The sequence below is a fragment of the Heteronotia binoei genome, chromosome 20 (assembly GCF_032191835.1).
Source record: "Heteronotia binoei isolate CCM8104 ecotype False Entrance Well chromosome 20, APGP_CSIRO_Hbin_v1, whole genome shotgun sequence".
NCBI lineage: Eukaryota > Metazoa > Chordata > Lepidosauria > Squamata > Gekkonidae > Heteronotia > Heteronotia binoei.
In genome coordinates, this window is record NC_083242.1 from 26,377 (window position 1) to 47,619 (window position 21,243).

Consider the following 21,243-nt stretch of genomic DNA (forward strand, 5'->3'; position numbering starts at 1 on the left):
GCCCCCGCCTCCCGTGTGGTTTTTCTCCATGGGCACAAGGAGTGCATTGGGCGGTGGAGCCCAAGCACTACTTTATTGGCAGAGTTGTCCCAGGTGGATTGTTGGAGTGCTTTCCCAGCCCCTATCTCACAGTGGCTTAGTTTGAAATGATAAGCCATGGAGGGGGATGTCCCACTACTCACACGGAAAGGAGGTATCCCATCCTGCTTTAGATTCCCCCTCCTTTCCAAGCAAAGAACCACTGGAAAAAAGGAAAAAGTGGCTGTAAGATTTTTTAATACAGCATATCCAGGCATAAGTTTGAGACCAAAAGAGAGAGGATGCTCTTTGGTGAAAAGCAGAGCACCCTTTGCTGGCTGCTCACTCTCCTAACCCACCTCCCCATTTTGCTGCTCAAGTGTGCAGTGAGAACACTGGAAGCAGTTATATCATGGGCCTCTTTCAATGTCTGCGCCCTGCTCTTATCCACTTGTTCTCCAGCAAGGAAAGGCAGATGCTGATTTTGCAGCCTGTGTCATAGTCTACGACAGAAATGACAGACTGATGTTTCTACAGCAAACCATGCTTGTGGAATCAAGCAACAGCTAAACAGGAACAGCAGCATCTCAGCTCTCCCACAAGGCAACCGTTAAGCAGTAAGAAGACTGTATCTTGAAACAGGAAAACACTTTAAGAGGAGAAGAGATCTGATTTAAACCCCATCCTTTACTACCTGAAGATGACATTTCTTTACAATCCCCTTCCCCTCTCACAACAGACACCCTGTGAGGTAGGTGGAGCTGAAAGAGCTCTCCCAGAACTGCTCTTGAGCAAAACAGCTTTGAGAGAACTTGTGGGTGGCCCAAGGTCACATCAGCATGTCCATGTGGAGGAGCGAGGAATCAAACCCAGTTCTCCCAGATAAGAGTCTGCACACTTAACCATTACACCAAACTAGACCATCAGAAGGGATGGAATTTAGTTGGTCTAGAACTTGTCTGACCCAATACACCTGGTAGGTCTGCATTTGATGCAGTTGCTGATATTCCTACAAGGAGGGAAGTGCAAATCTCAGAACACACTGATCACCAAAGTGGAGCAGAGAAAAGGCTGCTTTGTCCTTACAGAGTGGCTTCTGGGATCTGCTCTGATTAACCAAAAAGGCCTTTGCAGTTCTTAGGATCCTTGCAAGAATCATCCAGTCGTCCACAATGCTCGCAACACTCAGATGGCGTGAAAGATCCAGAGTTAAGCGGATTGGCCAAGTAAATTCCTTCAGGGGGAATCATTCCAGAGTCCAGTATCTCCATGCTTGTGTATCTCAACCTTGGGTACAACTGTACGAGCTGGTGTTTCTGTAACTCTTTGTGGAATGGCACGCTTATCTTCACTGTCTTCAACTGGAAAATTGAGAGTGGTTGGTTGTAATTAAACTCAGAATTCACACATACAATCTACATGGTTCTATATGAGGCCTGCTAAAACTCCAAACATGAGCGCCACAGTATCAAAGACGATCTTCAGGACACCTCAGGGGTGAAAGCCCGAGAGAAGTCTGCATGCACACATTCAACAGTCTGACAGCCCGTATTCACTCAGCATTTACCTTCACTCTGCCTCCTCAGCAACCACGCTTCAGCTGCACAGTGAAGAAGTCACTAGCCTGACCTGGCTGCCCAGTTTGGCCACCACTGCTCTACCCATTAGGTGCCCCCAGGGAGCACCGGGTCTTGATTTCCTCAGGTAGACTCAGGTTTTCTTTTTAAATTAAGAACTCCAGTTTTGAAGCCCCTATACGGACTCAGGTTTTCTGATCAAAGACAAAAGAAAAGGCCTGCCATTTGCTTCTCAGGCCCACCGAATCCCATGGCAGCAATTCCTAATCAGCTGTGCAGTCCCTCAGCAAGCAGGAAAGAACTTTGCTTCACTTACGCAGGGCAGCTTCATATGAAACTCCATGCTGAGTTAGGAGGTCTTTCAGTTTCTGTACATCTCTGGAAAGTTGCTGATATTCCTGCAAGGAGGGAAGTACAAATCTCAGAACACACGAAACGCCCAAGTGGAGCAGAAAAAAAGCTGCTTTGTCCCTAAAGAGTGGCTTCTGGGATCTGCTCTGATTAACCAAAAGGGCCTCTGCAGTTCTTAGGATCCTTGCAAGAGTCATCCAGTCATCCACAATGCTCTCAACACTCGGATGACATTCCCAGGCAGCTTTTGTATGGCCAGCTCTTTGGCCATGCTCCCACCCCTTCCCCCTAGCCATTTAAATGAATGGGTATTATACCCTGCTTTTCCCAGCTTACAACACCATTGTCTCCTCTGCCTCCTCCATCCTGTTCTCATAATAACCTTGTGAGGTAGGTCAGGGAGAAAGAAAAATCACCCAGTGAACTTGCATGGTAAAGGAGGTCTCCCCATTTCTAGTTCGACTCTCTAACTGCTGCACTGCAGACTTACTCAGTAGGGGACTCCACTGAAACAGCTAATCAGGGCATCTGAGAGTCACCAGCAAAACAGCTCTTTCCAGTTTCTGTACCTTATTGCACTTTCCCAAAGATTCAAATTCCTGATGCTGAAGTTTATTTTTTTGCTCACTCTGTGCCGCTTTTGTTGATTTAAAAAATGTGGCTTCTTCAAAGATCTCTCTCAACTTCTTCTCGTACCCCTGTAAAAACCAAAACACCAAATCAAGCTTTGTTCCTTCCCAAGGCCACCTGTGTTTGCTTTTCATCTTTTGTCTCTTTGCAAATAAACGATGTGGAGACCTCAAAGGGTTTTCAAGGCAACAGATGTCCAAAAGCAGTTTGCAACTGCCTGCCTGCCTCCCTGTCTTCCCTGGTATTCCTTGGTCTCCCATCAAAATACTAGCCAGGGTCAATCCTGCTTAGCTTCCGGGATCAGACACGATCAGGCCAGCCAGGTCAGGAATCCATCTATCAGCCAGCAGGTGGATTTCCATCAAGCTTCCCATCCTGAAACTGAGGCATTTCCTAGAGATGTGTAGATACCAACCGACTGTTCCAACAATATTGGTGAACAGCTAATCAAAGCTTCTATACCTCCAAGGTTTTAGGGCAGTCATCCAAGATCTTTCAGGTAGCATAGAGACATAGTGCAGAATTTCAAGAGACCCCTCTGCCTGCATTTCTCAGAATCTGTGCAAAGGCACTGTGAAGAAATGCATCTTCCCCTGAGGGATCCCACTTTGCACTATAACAGTTTTGCCTCCCCTTGGGGCAGAGAGAAGGAAGTCAGTTCAATTGTACCTCAGTCCCCCTTCATACAAACGCTAATGGTTGTAGCAGGAGACAATGGGATGGAGAAATCCCGCCCTCCCCCCCCCCCCCACTTTCTCCAGTATTTGACTAGAAGAGTCCAGAAATAATCTCCAGGAAGAAGGGTCAGGAAACCCTTCTCTGACCTGGTTGGGGAAGAGGGGGACAGAGCTCCTTGCAGGACGCAGGAGGTCTCCCTCTCTCGCGCAGGGCCCATCAGAGGTCTGGTGAAGGCAGCTGTTTTGACCATGTGCTCGCCTAGAGAGCTGGAGTGATCTGGGACTCGCTAAGGAGCCTGTCCTGTGTTTGAACATCTGACAGCTCATGTATAGAGACAGTATTTTTGGTTTACCCATTTATTTCGGAATTCCTTGCTCAGTCTGGTGTAGGTAAAAGTATGCTTGTAAACGTTTTCTTTTTAATAAACTTTTGATGTAGGCAGTGGTTCTCTGTACCACACAGATCTCCAACACACTATTTTATAAGGAATGCAAGGGAGGCGGCTAGCAATTGGCGAGGAGCTATTCTTCCATGGGGCATGCAAGGCAGTAATCTGTTCCAATGGTGACCAGGCAGTGGGCAACAGAAAATAGCGGCAAGGCCTAAGAACTTGGAAGGGAAGCTGGGAGTCCTGACTCTTCCAGTATGCAGTTCCTAGAAGGGTCAGGTGATGGCAGCAATTTGAGAGAGAGAGAGAATGAAAGACTCAGCAAGGATTCTGTAAGGGAAGATCTTGTCTCACTAAGAGTTCTCTGAAGGGGTGAACAAACATGTGGACAAAGGAGACTCAATAGATGTTGTTTATCTTGACTTCCAGGAATCTTTTGATGATAAAAGTTCCTCATCAAAAGTTCCTACATAAGCTCAGCAGTCATGGGGTAAAAGGACAAGTCCTCTTGTGGATCAAAAACTGGCTAATTAATAGGAAACAAAGAATGTGTATAAATGGGTAATTTTCGGAGTGGAGGGTGGTAAGCAGTGGGGTACTGCAGGGCTCAGTACTGGGTCTGATGCTTTTTAACTTGTTCATTAATGATTTGGAGTTGGGAGTAAGCAGTGAAGTGGCTAAGTTTCTAGATAACACTAAATTGTTCAGGGTGGTGAGAACCAGAGAAGATTGTGAGGCACTCCAAAGGGAACTGTCGAGGCTGAGCAAGTGGGCGTTGACATGGCAAATGAGATTCAACGTGGCCAAGTGCAAAGTGATTAACATTGGGGCCAAAAATCCTAACTATAAATACAAGTTAACTGGTGGAGACTGACCAAGAGAGAGATCTTGGGATCGTGGTAGATAACGCACTGAAAATGTTGAGCCAGTGTGCAACTGCAATAAAAAAGGCCAACACCATGCCGGAAATTCTTCAGGAGATTAAAAACAAATCAGCCAGTATCATAATGCCCCTGTATAAATCAATAGTGTGGCCTCATTTGGAGGACTGTGTACAATTCTGGTCACTGCATCTCAAAAAAGATATAGCATTGGAAAAAGTGCAGAAAAGGGCAACTGTTGGAATACTTTCCCTATGAAGAAAGGTAAAAAACTTGGGGCTCTTTAGCTTGTAATTCTGCTGTAATAAGCTGAAGGCTTAGGACACAAGCAACCTTGAGATAACTATATTGCTGAGAGCAAATGAGCTAGTCTGCCTGACCGCCGGTTGTCTTTTCTGTTTTGCCTGTGTTCCTTACAATTGGTACACTGCTAAATCCCTTGTTTGTTTTATTATCTTTTTTATGTTTCAATCCTAAACTCTGTAAATAAAACTTTTCCTGTTTTTAGTAAGATTTGATTCAGTGTCCTGTAGACTGGCAAACTACTTAACTCTACCAGACCATAAGAACCCTAAGTTCCCCCACTGATAATAGTGATTTAAATTATTCTCTGCTCTCCCTTCCCCCCTCTAAGATTTGAGGGGGCATAGCCCTCAACCTTGTGACAGCCTGATCCAACATGGCTTCTCTTATGTACTTAAAAGCCTCTCCAGGAAGGCAGGGAGGAAACAGGCCCTGTATACCAAAGCAGGTCTGGTCTGCCCCAGGTTCTAAAGCCAGATAGGCTTTCTCAGAGGCCAAGGCTGCAACCAAATGTGCGCTTATTTGGAAGTTAGACCCTTGACTAATTGGGACTTTCTGCCAATAACACACTCGTGGGATTAACTGCAAGGTTTCTGCAAAGTGATCAAGACTAGAACAGTTTTGGCTGAGACCAACCAGAATCCTTTGCAATGGTCCACCCAGATCCAAGCTGTGCCACAACTGAAAGTCTAAGCCTGAAGTAGAAATCAGGATAGATCAGCCACTTAGGCACACAAAAATAATAAGAAACTCCTAATGCCACATCAAACACCCAGGGCTTTCCAGGTGCAAACCAACACAATGGGGGACAAGGGAGGTTTTCATAAGATGAAAAATAAATGTATAGACGGCTTTCTAGAGCCATCAATTCTCTAACCAGAGAAGTGACAACATGGTAGAGCATAAAATAAGAAAGATACTGCAGAAATGGCCCCTCGGCCCAACAACATATCCTTGAGGTGTTTAGTGCCTGTGATTTAAAACTTCACAAACAAATCCAATTACAAAATCAAAAGATGGCAATTTAAGAACCAAGCGACGACGACAACTGCAGATTTATACCACACCCTTCTCTCTGAATCAGAGACTCAGAGTGGCTTGGGTCAGCCAGAGCTCTCTTATCTGGGAGAACCGGGTTTGATTCCCCACTCCTCCACTTGCAGCTGCTGGAATGGCCTTGGGTCAGCCATAGCTCTCTTATCTGGGAGAACCGGGTTGGATTCCCCACTCCTCCACTTGCAGCTGCTGGAATGGCCTTGGGTCAGCCAGAGCTCTCTTATCTGGGAGAACCGGGTTGGATTCCCCCCTCCTCCACTTGCACCTGCTGGAATGGCCTTGGGTCAGCCATAGCTCTCTTATCTGGGAGAACCCGGTTTGATTCTCCCCTCCTCCACTTGCACCTGCTGGAATGGCCTTGGGTCAGCCATAGCTCTCTTATCTGGGAGAACCGGGTTGGATTCCCCCCTCCTCCACTTGCAGCTGCTGGAATGGCCTTGGGTCAGCCATAGCTCTCTTATTTGGGTCAGGGTTAAAAAAGCTCTGGTTCTAGTTGAAGCTAATCATGACTAGCTGGTCCCTGGGCCCAGGAAGAACCCAATGGTAATAAATCTAACAGGGAGATTCTGCTCCCCCCCCCCAACACACACACACACTGATTTTACACAGCTGTTAGTCCTGACTGACAGCCACGGCTTCCCTTAAATGACGGTTGCCAGTTGTAATATCTTTAAACTTCAACCAGCTTTTCATTTCAATAAGGTTATTTTGCTTAACGTTTCATAACTTGAAATTTACAACAAAACCCCCTATGAAAACAATCCTACATATTTAACTAAACCTCATTGCTTTGAATCCACCCAGCTGTAAACTCATATACAATAATCAGTTTATGAAGATGGGTGTAGTTGACCAAAACCAGCTCTTCCAATGTGCAAGAATTCATCCAAAATACAGTTGCAAACCTGCTTTGTGACCATCTCTTCATAAAGTGACTGCTCTAGGTCATCCCACTTTCTTTGGAGGGTTTCAGGCAAGGCTGGGTACACTGCAAAAGAAAAGAGATACTTGCTCCTAAGGGCTGCTGGGGTGGGAGGGGGGGCTAGAGCTGCCTTTCAGCCTGACCCTTCTGGCAGCCAAATTGCCTCCAGAACTCAATCCATGATCAGCAGCAGATGTGGAGCACAGCCCTGACTGAAGGATATCACCAGCCTCATGAGGGACGTGTGCTGTTCTCCTGGACTAGGGCTCCACCATCAGAAATTCCCTCAGTCCCTGCTGAATGTTTGTTACATGGGGTGGGAGGGAACATAACAGTGAGCATCTGTTCAGTTCCTGATCCTTCACCCCAGTTGCTTTGTATCTGCCGTCTGGCAGAGCATTCTTCAAAGGTAAACTTTACCTTATGGGGTCTTTCATCATCTCCCTCTGTGGTATTCTTAAACACAGAAAAGCCTTTTCCTACTGGCAGGACTGTACTTGACACCTTCTCCCGGGACTTTCCGTGCATGGTTGAGACACATGGTATCTTGAAGCTAGCTTCCTAATCTACCTTGGCTCTGTCGCAAGGATAAATGTTACCAAGGCTACTGCTGCCTTCTCCACTGTGGCATGGGGTTTGCTGCTATGGTCAAGTTTGTACACCTTAGGTAACGAAACTCATGGGGCAATCTGGCCAGCATTATATGTGTTAGCAGCATTGCTAGAGCACAACAGTATGACTGGGGGGAGGGAAAAAGGGGGGCGAGAGATGTTGCAACTGATTCTGGGGCTGGTTCCTTTTCCCTTGCTTTGACACATCTTGTTATCCTTTCAATGTAGAATAGACAAGACTAACTATAAGTGCAGTTATGTGACACCCACATACTGTGGTTGAGGCAGGCATTAGCACAGATGGATACTGTAGCCTGGCCAAATGCATCTGTCTGAAGGGATCTCAGCCCTAACTGTAAAACTGCAAGATTAGACAGGCTCAGTCCTTGAGATGTTGGTGTCACAATATCTTGCAAGATTCTGACTTCAATAATGTCCAGAGCTAAAAAAAGGAGCATAAGTTACATAGACATGGAGCAACTCCCCAGCATTCCCTCCTCCTCCCCCACAGCAGATCAGATGACCCCTACCTAAGAGAGAATGCGGATGGCAAACGAGTGGTGTTTCAAATGTCAACGAATAAACGCAAGTGCTTGGTTCAGACACATGAGCTAGCCTGTTGCTCTTTCCACAGACAAGGAGAACCTGGAAACAAACAATGGAGAAACTGTGCAAACAGCCAAATTGCCAGCTGCCCACAACCCCTTTTTGGGAAGTGCCACAATCACTGCTTTAGAGATGGGAGAAGGAAAGATATTCCTACTTCCCCTAAAGCGTCTGATTGCCATACCTTGGTCTGCCTGTTCCTGGTTTCACAAGCATCTCCATCTCTCATCCACATGCCAACAAACGTGTTGTTTTCAATTTCCCATTCATGCCAGATACTAAAAGACCGGTGGGGAGGGAGGAGATTATGTTCTTATTTTCTGTTTCTAACACTGGGTGCATCATCAGTACACAGTAAAACATGGAAGGCGTTACTACTTTCTTCTTAGTGAAAACTAACACTACATCTACATGTTCTAAGCTCCTGATGTGGAACGGAGCGACCTCTCAGCACTTGTCACCTTGTCTCTTGGACTGTGGGAAGGAACCCCAAAGCAGGGCTGCAAAACAGTAGCTGGTCCTTACCCAAGAATTCCACTGTAAGCGTTCCACCGGAAAGTTTGCTCGTGCTGGGTAACATTCTGGAAGGGGCAGAATTCGTACTTGTACCTAAGGAGAGTGCAAAGACGGTCACAGCAGTCTCTGGCACAGTCCTACGTTTTCACCCAGGCCCGCTCTGGTTACTTACGTGGACTCCATGTAGCTGAAGCACTTGCTCGCCAGCTGGAGAAAATGGGCAGGGCCTACAAACAAAGCACAGACAAAACAGCTTGAGACAGAACCCCTGATACAGAAGGCTGCCTTTGCAGATACGCATGCCCCTTGAGTGGCAGGCAGTCCAGACCTGTGACTGCAGCAGCAGCTGCTGCTGCTCCCGCCCTCTGCCTCACCTGAAGCCGGTGCTGGGCTGGCCTTGGGCTGCAGGCGGTGCGTGGGAGGCAGAAAGGGGTTGTGCAGCCTGGGTGGGAAAGAGAAGGAGGCAGAGGCTGAGAGGTTCCTGGAGAGTGGGCGGGGGGCGGAGGCGGCCCCCCTTTCCTCCGTGGTGCCAGCGGGGAGGAGCTGGGCCTGGGAGCCCTGGGGTGGGAGAGTGAGGGAGGCCCCGCCCCGGCCCGCCTCACCCGAAGCTGTTGGGCTCCTCCACCACCTTCATCTTCCCGGCGGCGACCACGACGGAGCCTGCGAGGGAGGGAGGAAGAGAGGCGGAGGCCGGTCAAGGACGGTGGGTGGGTGGGTGGTGAGGCCGCCTCCGCCCCTTCCCCGCCCGCCGCCTCCCGCCCTCACCGGCCCCCAGGAGCAGCAGCAAAAGCGGCAGCGGCGGCGCCATCTTGAATAGGAAGTTGCCGGCGATGGCCCCTCCCGGCCGCCGTCACCGCGCAGGCGCACTCAGACATGCACCCGGAAGCGGAAGCGCGGGCACATAATCCCTTTTTTCCTTCCGGCCTGCTTGGATGGGTCGGAGCCGGGGGCGGCGGGCGGCCGGGGGGAAGGAGGGCCGGGGGCGGCGGCGGGAGGAGGAGGAGGATGGGCCGGCGGGAGCAGCCGGCGGCCGGGAGGAGGAGGCGGGGGCGGGCGGGCGAGGGGGCCCGGTGGCGGCCCTGTGGGACTTGGAGCAGTGCGACCGGCGGCGCTGCACGGGGCGGCGGCTGGCGCGCAAGGGGCTGGTGCGGACGCTGCGGCTCGGGCAGCGCTTCGGGGGCCTGGTCCTCAGCCCCGTGGCCTCCCGCTGCGTCTCGCCCGCCGACAGGTCAGTGCCACCCGCCCCGGGAGGGAAGGAGGGAGGGGAGCCGAGCCCAGGAGCAGGGTCTCGCCCGGCCCGGCCCAGCCTCAGATGACAGCGCTTCTGTTCAGCTCTGCTCAGGCACTCCTCCGAAGGGCAGCTGCAGCTGGGTAGCCAGCCCCGAGATTCGAGACCGGACAGACTTTGGGCGGCGGGGGGGGGGGGGGGGGCTGTGGGCTTTTCAGGGTCTCGGCTGCTTGGACTCTCTAAAGCTTATACCCTGGAAATTGGATGGCTTCGAAGGTGGTGGGGAACTCAAATCTTGCCCTTCTGCTCTGAAGGACATTGGATATTATCTCCCCTGTTCCCACCTTAGCCTTTCTTGCCAATTGGGAAAGGCTGGGGAGTTCACGTGGTTTATTTATTTATTGGGAGAAGATAATTCCTTGAAGTTATAATATTGCCCTACTAAGCTTTTGGTAAGATAATGTGTTACATAACAAGTTATTCCAGTATACAGACCAGGGCTGCTCAAATTGGAGTTTGCGAGCCACATGTGGTTCTTTTACACATATTGTGTGGTTCTCAAAGCCCCCAGTGCCCTATCAGCCAGCCTGGAGAAGGCATTTGTCTCTTCAAGTCACTTCACCAAGCCAAGCCAATGGTTTCAGGAATGCATTTAAAGTTCCTCTCTTTCCACCTCCCCTTATTTATGTTTATTCTATAAGACTTATGTTAAGCAGAAATGTTATCACTTTTACTGTTTCCCCCCTCTTGGTTTTTTCAATACCAGCACAAGCCACACACTTGCTTTTTTGATCAAAGGATTACGGTAATATGACCTTTCTCCTGAGAATAGAGTTTGATTCTAAGAAAACATGCAGTGGATTGGGTTATATAGATAGACTGGTAGCTTCCACACTTGTTCAATAAAAGCTGTAAGAAACTCAGCCTGCAAACTAACTGCCTGCTTTGGGAACGCACCAGAAGTCTGCAGCCCAGACATAAGTTGCACTGGCCTGCCACATTAAGTTGCTCTGACACAATTTGGAGAGATCCTTGTGGCGGTCCTTGGAATGTGCAGACAGCCCCTTCATTGCTCACCTGACTCCAGATCATTTATGAATAAAATAACTAGGACGAGTCACAAAGGTGATCTCTGGGCCATTACTTTGCTAAGTTCATTCCAGACTTGTTGGGTGGGATTTCCTGATGCAGGATGCCTTGTTAGATCGCACCATCAGCCATCTGCTCCATATTTGTCCCCAGTATAGGCTATACTGTGCCTCTGAATCTGGAGATACATCTGTCATTGTAACTGGTTACAAGTGCGGAAGATTAATTTTTCATTAACTTTTGTTAGGCCAATGGCATTACCACGATTCCTTCTGAGCAAACTAAGTTCATACACACACCCCAAGTCCTTCTGTATCCCTGAATCATTGGAGCCATGCATAAGGCAGTGTAAAGAAATGCTCTTCCCCAGGAATAATTTGGCCATTCTAGCTTCGTCTGTTCTGCATTTCTTTTTTTTGGGGGGGGGAGGGGTCTCAGACAAATGACTTATGTTACATACTTTTTCTATATACAGTTTGCTCCTTGACCTCCACCCACTCATGCTGCTTCTGGAGGTTTGCTTCCCCATGAGGGTGTGATTGAGGTAGGCATAGAGTGGTGGAGGGGAGTGCTAAAGTAGCTGTTTTTGCAGTTCAGCTTCATTAACATTCCCTGGGATCGGAGCATTCATCTTCAGCACTAAATTTCAGCATGTGAGAAAGTTTTTTAAAATGTTCAGTTTGAATCTTCTGCTGCATTTTTAGACCAGCTGTGGCTCAGAATGGAGTTGCTGTGATTGACTGTTCTTGGGCAAAGCTGGATGAGACACCGTTCAACAAAATGAGAGGAGGCCACCTCCGGCAGCTGCCCTACTTGGTGGCTGCTAATCCAGTGAACTATGGCCGCCCATACAAGCTGTCCTGTGTGGAAGCATTTGCTGCTGCTTTCTGTATTGTAGGTGAGGCAGGACATGTACAAAAATTATATGTTGTCTAATGCATTTTTCCCCAGCCTTTCTCTAAAGGATGCCCTTCCCCCCATTTGTAATTTGCAATAAGCCTTGGAGAGATTATGCAATGGCAGAATGCCTGTCCTAAGAGGTAGATCCAAGTAGTCAGTCGTGTTGGTCTGAAGTAGTAGAACAAAATAAGAGTCAAGTTGCACCTTTAAGACCAACTTCGTTTTAGTCAACGTAAGCTTTCGTGTGCTTACTTCATCAGACGAGGAATCCAGTACAGTGAGCAAAGCCACACATAGCTGATAGTCAGTGGCTCAGAATGCAAACTGGTACAAATTTAAGATCCAATCACAGTATAGTAAAATTATCTGGTAGGGAGTGGTTTAGAATGCAAATTTAAGATTCAATGTTCTGCATGTTTTAGTGTGTCTTTGAACGCACACCCCGATTTCCTCCCTCTTGAAACTGTCATCAGAAATGAGGACGGTGGGAGGACAAGACTTGAAGGCTCATGAGAGCATTTCTAGTGCTGATTTTGGTCTTCTTCTGCCACAATAGATGTTGATTCTGTGAGAGAGATCCACTCTGCTTGTCAACTTCTGGTGGTCTAGGCCACTGGCAGGTGAACATATAAGAATGTTCACCTGGAAAACAAATTCTCCATTCTGGCTCACTTCTCCTTTGGGGTAGCCTCTCAGCTGGCAGTGGAAGCCCTATTCACTGGCCCTGCCCACTGTCAGCATGTCTCAAGCCCTATTCACTGGCCCTGCCCACTGTCAGCATGCCTCAAGGGACAACCGCTCGTAGGTGCAGTCCCCAACAGTTAGGTTTTTTTAAGTGTCAGGTGGCTCATCGCCCCTTTTCTTTTTTAAGGGTTCTCAGATATTGCTGCAACTCTCCTGAAGAAATTTAAGTGGGGAATGGTGTTCCTTGATCTGAACAGTGATCTCCTGCGGAAATATGCAGCCTGTAGCTGTGAAGAAGAAGTGCTGAGAGTTGAGAGAGAGTTTCTGGCCACCACCCCAGAAAAAGAAGAAATAGGTAAGAATGCCCCTTAGATTGCTACTACTTTGAGCTGGATCTTCTTGACATGTGTGCTGGTTTCTCAGTGGTGGTCAGAAAGGTGCTTTCTGGAGTGCTGCAGCTGCTTTTTGGGGGGAGGATACCTTTTCTGGACCATTCTGTCCCAGAGATGCCCTGTGGTGTTGCCTCAGGTTCACCATCAAAGACAAACCCTCCAAGGCAACCAGGAGGGTTTATTTTGTGGCTTGAGTCAAAGTACTTCTCTACTTCAGGGGTAGACAACTCAGCTTTCTCCGAAATGGCTTTTCTTTACCAAACAGAAGAGGGCTACTTTTTGTTGTTGTTCAGTCGCATAGTCGAGTCTGCAGGAAAGTGTTTTCTGGTATTCTTAGTCTTTTCCAAAACTCATATTGCAACCCTATGGTTCACTGTCTTGTGCGTTAAGCTCCCTTCCTTTGCTTTCTCTGGACTATGAAGAAGCAACCCTTATGGCACCCTTCCTTTCTGTAGCCACCAGCGTCTCCAGGAAAGATTTTGTGCAGAGATGGGAGAAATAAGTCACTGTGTCTGGCAAGGACTTCTCTTCCTTCCAGAACCCTGCGAGACCTGGTTTGGGGACATGTGCAAAAAAGGTAGAGGAGAGATGTAGGAAGGATGATCTGTGCTGGGAAGATCCTTAGGGCCAACCCTCGGCAGGGCACGCGGCAGCACCAATTGCCTAACCATTTTGATTTTTGGCTTTGCAGACCCTTTTGACGTTGATTCCGGGAAAGAGTTCTGTTATCTCAACAGGCCTGCCAGAGGGTAAGGGACTGCAGTGGTTCGTTTTCACTTTCAAGGAAGTTTCTTGGCTTTTTAAAATGCTGATTTCTGTTGGTTTGTAGAGTGATTACTGATGAAGATGCAGCTGAATCATCAAGCAGCAGCTCCGAAGAACAGGACTGACGCACGTGGAAGGGGCCCAACAAGGCCAGGATTACAAGCCTCAGCAGGTCTTCTGGTCCAAGGTGGGGCTGGCAGGCTGCTCTCCCCGCACAGGTGTGGGCCAGCGGATTCTACGCAGGAAGCACTGATGCTGGCGTATTTTCTTTGCAGCTACAGATGGGGCTCTTGTTTCTGTCTTCCCTACTTGACTTACTGTTGAGTGCTGCCTGGTTGTGTTTATGTTCCCATTTCAGTTATCAATATGATTGCTAAGGGGTTGAAAATGAATAGGATATGGGAGCCTTCATTTTGTTATTAGAATTAGTTCAATTTACACCTCATTTCTGGAATGGGGGGGGAATGATTCTGAGCATCAAGCAACATTATTGGCTCAGGAGTTGGAATATGGGGGAGGGGTGTGAAGGAACACCCTTTCCAATCATACCCACCCAGCCTGACATGTAAGCAGTCACTCCAGGGCTGTGGTCGTGCTCCTGCATGGCATGGGAACAGCAGCAGATTAGTAGCGCAATCACACTTGGGAACTGACTGCTGCACTCAGGACCCTGTTATGAACAAGCCTATAGATCTGTCAGGTCCTATCTTTAGCTGTTTGAATGGAAAATTAAATGTTTATTTCACTAAGCAGTACAAACTGAAATTTATAATCATCATTTTGAAGTGGAGAAGTGGGGGCAGCTGCAAGGGTGGAGGGTCACGTTCCGCTACATCTTTTTCCAATACCACTGCATGTGTCAGTTTTTCCAGGGGAAAACAAAAAGCATTTGGGCATCTCTAACATCCTCCTGCTGTTTAAGGGATGCCAAATTAAGACTAGAAACTACTATTTCCCATCCAACAAAATGCTGTTTGGCCTAGTAAGTTCCCCAGTGCCTCAAGACAGGCTTTTCCCCTCTTGCTGTTTTACACAAGCTCATCGCTGTGGCCACAGCCTAACCTGACAAAGTGAACCAGAGAATCAGCAGAAGGGAGACGAGGAAGCTTTATAGAAACAGTTTATTTACTCTAAACAGCAACACAGACAAAACGCCAGAACACAAAGGAAGTGACGCAGAATCAAGATGCTGGCTGACTTTGGATCTGAGGCTTTTAAGCAACAACCACCTAAATCTTTATTGGTAGAAAACAAATTAAGGGAAGGAACAGGGTGGAGAGCTTTTTTCATACAGCCAGGTAGAGGCAAAATATACTTCTAAACAGTTTAAAGCATGCCTGCATCAGAGAGCAAAGAAACTAGGAGATACTAGTGAATTTATAGAAGTATAAAAGTTTATAGTTTTACAGCAGTTGAAATACTGACATCAATATTAAAATAAAAGCAAGTTTTACATAACAATCAAAAATACAAAAGACTGAAGGAAGAGACCCTGTATGAAAAAACTGGGGGCAATTCAGCAAATTTAGAACTGTATACAAGTGGCGAATATGGAAAAATGGCACACATACAACCCCCTCCCCTAAGTGACTATTAATTGTACATAGCGACATTAGATTTGCAAAAGTTTTGTAAACAAGTTCTTGCCAAATTAATCCCTTCCTTTAAGATGCTGAATGACAGGAGCTTATGATGGTGCAAATTTCTTGGCTTGTGCTCGAACCCTCTTTTCATATTCCACTCTGTTTTGGCTGGATAAAGAGAATAAGATTACTAGGCTTCCAGAAGCATGCTGTCGCCTGGTTCTCCCTAAAGCACAGCTTCTGACTATCCTTGTTTCAGAACCCGGGTTGGGGGGGGGGGCACCGTGTCTCCCTTGAAGCAGTCGAGTATGAGCCACTCAGGATCTGCAACCTGTGGCTCTATCCAGGGCAGAAGGGGAAAGAAACCCTGCCCAGGCAGCACGACCTGCAAGTGCCACAGCCAGGTTCTGGCATGCCCCTGCAGGACAGCCCCTCATGAGAAGCTTATTAGGAACCAAACAGGGGGAAGAGGAGGAACTGGAGCACAGCAGTGGTCCAGGAAGAGAGCAAAAGCATCTTTTCTGGCCACAGGGCCAATAAACCTGCCTGTATCCCTCCTGCTCTTTAGCAGCTGCGTCCTTCTCTCCTACCAGGAAGCCCACAAAGCTTCTGTTTGAGATTGGATTTGAGGCTGCTGCAGCAGCAAACAAGAAACATTGGCAAAGTTGCTAAGTGTCAGCCAATGTACCATGAAGCCTTAAGTTCAAATTTTATACGTATCATAAATTCACACATGTGTCCCCGGTCTGCAGTATAAAGGTTATATCATGGGCCTGTTTTGTAGAATTATTGGTGTATGTGAGGGAATGTGGGACTCTAGAGGCCATTGTTTCAGTGAACCTGCTAGATGCACAACAGGGAAGTTTCCAGACAAGGAGAACACAAAAGACTCATGGACAGTTCCCTGGGAAACAAAGCAGACCTGAGTATTTAGAGTTCCTGCAGGCCAAATTCTACAGAAGCTGCCTGAAGGAGCTTCCTTTGGCACAGAACCCTGCCCCTCCCGAGATGCTCTCCTCTGCAAACCTCCAGCCAGCCACTAAAGAAGTGCCGTTGGAAGGAGAAACAACTCCAAGCCAAACCAACACTTAGGAGCTCTAAATATCAGTGCAAAATGGCTGCCCTGGGGAGAGGCTTGGATCCAGTCTCTATGGACATGCGATAGCTCCTGGCTGCTGCTGTGCCACCTTTCAGGCTACCCTTGCTCAGCACAATACTGCCAGCCAGGACACCTGTTAAGTGGCAGGCAACATCTACCTCATTGTCTTAGAGAAAGCGTTTTAGCACAAACAGCAGCACTAGAGAAGTACAGCTCTGGACTTAATGGGAAATAATTCAAGAAGAGCTCATAGAGGAGGGTGATTCAGAGATTCTTTAGTGCCTTTCATTTAGAGATGGGTATATCCAGGCTCAAAGCTTAGATGCTTGGGGCAGGGCTTAATCCACCCGTGTTCCACTTCTGTTTCTCCCCCCTATGATTCCCCCTCAAAGTAATTGCCTCTGAAACTCCTGCCTTTGTCCACTGTGCAAGTTTTCATCACCTACAAAGCAAGGCTCTTTCCTACTCTCTGAAATTAGCGGAGACAATCCCTTAAGTGAGAGGAGCATCCTTAGCCCTTATTAACTAGGTTGAAAACAAGACAGTTTCACCCAGATGTACGTTTCCTATTGTAAGGAATGAAGTAAAATGGATGCTATAAATACAAAAAATATTTAAAAATAAATTGAAAAAGAAAACATTCAAAGGTACTGTCAGTAAGCCTGGCCAGGTTTAATGGGCTACTCACCAATAAATTGTGTAGGCCTCTGCTTGAGCTGGGTCTTGAATATTTGGTTCATTTAGGAGTTCTTGGATTCCTAACAAGATCTACAAGATTCCAGAGAGAGAAACCACACCTCTTTGCACAAATGTGTTACCATATGTTAACAAACTTATTTCCTAAAACTAGGTTTTAATTTAAAAAACATAAACATTGGATTATGTTTCTGGACATACTTATAATTGGTACAAATCAGTATGCGTGTGGATTCCAGAAATATGACCCCAAATGCTGCAAATCTGATCAAAGTCAGGGATTTATATCACAATTGAGTTGAATGATTTAAAATCCATATCTCCCAGGCTACCTTTGCCCACAGAGTCACCAAGAGAGATCAGGCTCCAAGAAAGCCATGTCAGAAAATGACCTACCTGTTTAATTGTGATGGCAGGCCTCCAGTCCTTATCCTCTTCTAGGATGGACAGACACACTGTGCCTGAAGGGTACACATTTGGGTGGAATAACGGTGGCTCAAACTTGCCTGCACAAAAGGGTATAAATTAATGCATAAGATGGTACTCTAGTAAAGTATTTGTTTGGAGTTTCTTTTGAAAAAGAATGGTGAAATATTTTAATGTAAGAAAATTAAAGAACAGAGGTATGTGCATTCCAACTCAGAGATGTTATGAACATATGAAGCTGCCTTATACTGAATCAGACCCTTGGTCCATCAAAGTCAGTATTGTCTACTCAGACTGGCAGCGGCTCTCCAGTGTCTCAAGCTGAGGATTTTCACACCTATTTGCCTGGACCCTTTTTTGGAGATGCCAGGGATTGGACCTGGGACCTTCTGCTTACCAAGCAGATGCTCTACCACTGAGCCACTGTCCCTCCCCTATTTTTTTTTACTCTGGAGGTCTGAGGCTAATCATGGTTTGTTCAGTTCAGCTTTTGAACGGGAGCTTACTTAAAATAATAAAACTTATATCCCGCCCTCCCTGCCAAGGCAAAAACTTGGCGGCAACTTGCAGGCAAAAACAGCAATTTAGTGATCAAATTCTGACCAGAGGCATATACTGTACAGCTCCTATTGGGGGGGGGGAGGGATTAATCAACCCCTTGGAGGTTCAAGCAGCAAATAGCACATTTGCAAATAACCCACTCGAATGCTGCTGGTGATTTATTGACATGGGAGGGCAGTTTGCTCAACTTGGCTATTAAGGAAGTTAGAAATGCAGCAGCTACAAAAGCCAGCAGTACGACAAGAAGGAAGAAGTCATGAAGATGAATTCCAAGTGATTCGAGCAATACGCTCTCCTGTTCTAAATCTGTCAGGGAACAAGTAGGGAGGGGGGCAAAGGAAAGATGTTATGGGACCTCTGCAAGTTCTGCATTTTCACACAGTAAGGTCAGTGTGAGAAAACGACAATGAAGTGTGGCCTCAAGCCATGAAAGCAGTTCTTTCTTAATACGCACAGAAAACAGATGAGCTGTTACAGAGACTGCCTGCTTTTTTGCACTTTTCAACAGGAAGTCTTACAACTTACATTTTGGAGGCGAAGAGGGATAATCATCCTTGAACAACATCCGTAATTTAAATAAACCTCCTTCCCACGGTGTCTGTCAAGGAAAAATATAGTGCAGTTGGTAGTGGCTGAACTGTATTTCATTAGGCAGGACTGATTAGAGACAGTGCCCAACTAAACCAGAGAAAGGCAAACAGAAAGCTGGACTTATTATCTTTGGATCTATGTAACAAAGAATTCCACGTCCCAATTCAAAAGTTAGGCCATAATAAGAGCCTCAGTTGACAAACTCACTGGAGTGCAAAGGTTTAATCTAAAAATGGAAGTAATTCACATCAGCAAGAATTGTTAACACTCTCATATCCATTAAAAGCAACAGCATCTCTCCAAAAATGCTGAAGCCCATCTTCAGGTAAGCAGGGATCCCCATTCAATTTGGCCCCACAGCCTCTACTAAGTCTCGTTTCAGAATGGACAATGGAAGATTCAGCTCCATTTGAGACCTGCTTTTCCAAATTATTAAGAAATCATGAGTACTGCACAAAGAAGAAAAGGTCAGCACATCCATTTCAGTCTCAGAAGTTAACTAAATATATGTAGTGCTATTCTGATATAGCAGAACACTACGCCTGTGAAACCGAGCAGTGGTCAAACACTGACAGCAGCGTTGCACTTACCCCTTTCTTCCCTGGAATAGCGCATTCCCAATTCATGAGATTCATCGTGCCATCTGGATTTTTGGTCGGTACAGCTACAAAACCCTGAAACAACAAGGCCGTTAGTGGCACAAGAGGCCAAATCACAATACAGAGGAAATGGCAAGGGCAGCATCCCTCTTAAGATACTTTCATGCCCCAGAGAAGACTCACACTCTATCGCTGATTAGACTTACAAGCTTAATTTTTCAGGCCATGAAAGCACGCTTAAGTGGGATGCCCCTTGAATGCAATGTTTTCTCAGGAGACCATTTTAGTGATAGTGCCCTTGATGCTTACATTGTTTGCTGCAGGAGAGCTGAGCTAAGCAGAAGGTGGAGCCCACCAGTCAGTGTGGCGGGACTTGTAGGTAGCCCTTGGTCTGAGCCGGCAAGGCCCTTCTGTTGGCAACAGAGACCTGGGACTGCGGAGGCCTGGCAGCTGGCGAAGAGGCCATGAGCAGGGGACGGCGCCAGAGCCAGGGAACCCCCAATCGCAGGGCTGCTCCATCTTTCCCCTCTAGGGACCCCCCGAGTTCCTCCCCGCCCTTTGTTCCCCACTCACGAAGGGGTGGTCCTTCCTCCAGGCCTTCCTCTCCTGGGCGAGCCGGCTGAGGGCGATGCCAGACATCTCGGGCTCTCTCGGTCCTCCTTCCTTCTGCAAGACACGCGGCGGCGTCAGAGCGGGCGAGGCCCGGGGGGGGAGGGGGGAGAAGCAGCAGCAGAGCCCCCTCCCCTCCCCCCCCGGCCTGACCTTGGCGGCCCCCCTCCCCCTCCCGCGCAGGGCCTCACCGACGGCAGCACCGGCCCCTCTCTGCCTGCCTGTCTGTCCGTCCGCCTGGGGCTGTCCGCCCGTCCGTCCGTCGGTGGGTCGCTGCGTGGGCCGGCCCTCTCTCTCCCCCTCCCTCCCGTCGGTCGGTCGGTCGGTCGGTCGGCCTGGCTGTCTGTGTCTCCCTCCCGGATTCAGGCGGCGGATGACCCGGATGTTCCCGACGCGCTTCCCCCTCCCTTTTGTCTCGCAGGCCGGACTTTCCCTCGCAGGAAGCGGAGCGCGCCGACGCAACTTGGCCCTTCGCGCCACCCGTCCGCCTGGGCGCGCCTGCGCAGACCGCGCTCCGCCGCGCGGCCTCCAATGAGCCTGCGCGGCGCGGGAACCCCTAACGACGCGCCTCCCCCGCGGCGGGCTCCGGCCGGGGGCGGGGCGAGACCTCCGCCAATCCCAGGCGCCCAGGGAGGGGCCGGTTGCCGTGGAGACCGGAGCAGAGCCGGGAAAGGGGAGGGGGCGCCGGTGCGCGCGCAGCTGGGAGGGAAGAAGGGAGGGGGCCTGCCTGGGCCTCTCGGGAAAGACCCCGGGGGCAGGGGTGCGCGCGCAACTGGGAGGGGGCGGGGGTGAGGAAGTCCTGCGGTGGAGCCCAGCCCCCCCCCCCCCCCCGGGCCTGCCAGGCGGGAAAGAAAGGGCCGCAGCGAGACCCTCCCTCCCTCCCTCCCCAGGTGCTTGCACGAGTTTGCCTGGGACTTCCCTGCATTGCCCTTGAACCACTTTTACATCTCCAGTGGAGTCCTTTAGCACCTGGGAGGCGCCAAGACTTTTGGAGCACGAAGACCCCCAAAACCTACTGATCTCAAGCCCAGGTCTCCTACTTTTATTAATATTATTAGGAAGGGAATTCAAACAGATCAGCCAGTATCATAATGCCCCTGTATAAACCGATGGTGCGGTCTCATTTGGAGTACTGTGTGCAGTTCTGGTCACTGCACCTCAAAAAGGGTATTATAGCACCAGGAAAAGTCCAGAAAAAGGCAACTAGAATGATTAAAGGGTTGAAACACTTTCCCTATGAAGAAAGGTTAAAACGCTTGGGGCTCTTTAGCTTGGAGAAACATCGACTGCGGGGTGACATGATAGAGGTTTACAAGATAATGCATGGGATGGAGAAAGTAGAGAAAGAAGTACTTTTCTCCCTTTCTCACAATACAAGAACTCGTGGCCACTCGATGAAATTGCTGAGCGGTTGGGTTAGAACGGATAAAAGGAAGTCCTTCTTCACCCAAAGGGTGATTAGCATGTGGAATTCACTGCCACAG

At 48.3% G+C, this 21,243-nt stretch overlaps 3 protein-coding genes across 4 annotated transcripts; 1 reads left to right on the forward strand and 2 right to left on the reverse strand.

The window, feature by feature from the left end:
* Window positions 1–259: 259 nt before the first annotated feature.
* Window positions 260–9,322, reverse strand: GNPTG (N-acetylglucosamine-1-phosphate transferase subunit gamma). 2 transcript variants are annotated; one of them, XM_060260553.1, is made up of 10 exons: window positions 9,140–9,322; window positions 8,912–8,979; window positions 8,710–8,764; window positions 8,547–8,630; window positions 8,206–8,299; window positions 7,946–8,060; window positions 6,788–6,870; window positions 2,516–2,644; window positions 1,912–1,993; window positions 260–1,379 (listed from the first exon to the last, which is right to left on the reverse strand). In XM_060260553.1, exons 1-10 carry the CDS (start codon window positions 9,169–9,171, stop codon window positions 1,255–1,257), a joined length of 867 nt encoding a protein of 288 aa, XP_060116536.1. In that variant the 5' UTR covers window positions 9,172–9,322; the 3' UTR covers window positions 260–1,254. The 2 variants fall into 2 exon arrangements, with proteins under 2 accessions (XP_060116536.1, XP_060116537.1); XM_060260554.1 differs by lacking the exon at window positions 8,547–8,630 and having other exon boundaries at window positions 9,140–9,195.
* A 147-nt stretch (window positions 9,323–9,469) lies between these two features.
* On the forward strand, window positions 9,470–15,347 carry TSR3 (TSR3 ribosome maturation factor). Its single transcript, XM_060260999.1, has 4 exons — window positions 9,470–9,765; window positions 11,559–11,752; window positions 12,626–12,793; window positions 13,522–15,347. The coding sequence occupies exons 1-4, from the start codon at window positions 9,470–9,472 to the stop codon at window positions 13,581–13,583; spliced, it is 720 nt and encodes a 239-aa protein (XP_060116982.1). The 3' UTR covers window positions 13,584–15,347.
* On the reverse strand, window positions 14,700–20,284 carry UBE2I (ubiquitin conjugating enzyme E2 I). The gene is made up of 7 exons (XM_060260516.1): window positions 19,951–20,284; window positions 19,724–19,816; window positions 19,142–19,225; window positions 18,486–18,558; window positions 17,370–17,479; window positions 16,966–17,045; window positions 14,700–15,346 (listed from the first exon to the last, which is right to left on the reverse strand). The coding sequence occupies exons 2-7, from the start codon at window positions 19,787–19,789 to the stop codon at window positions 15,283–15,285; spliced, it is 477 nt and encodes a 158-aa protein (XP_060116499.1). The 5' UTR covers window positions 19,790–19,816; window positions 19,951–20,284; the 3' UTR covers window positions 14,700–15,282.
* Window positions 20,285–21,243: the final 959 nt, after the last annotated feature.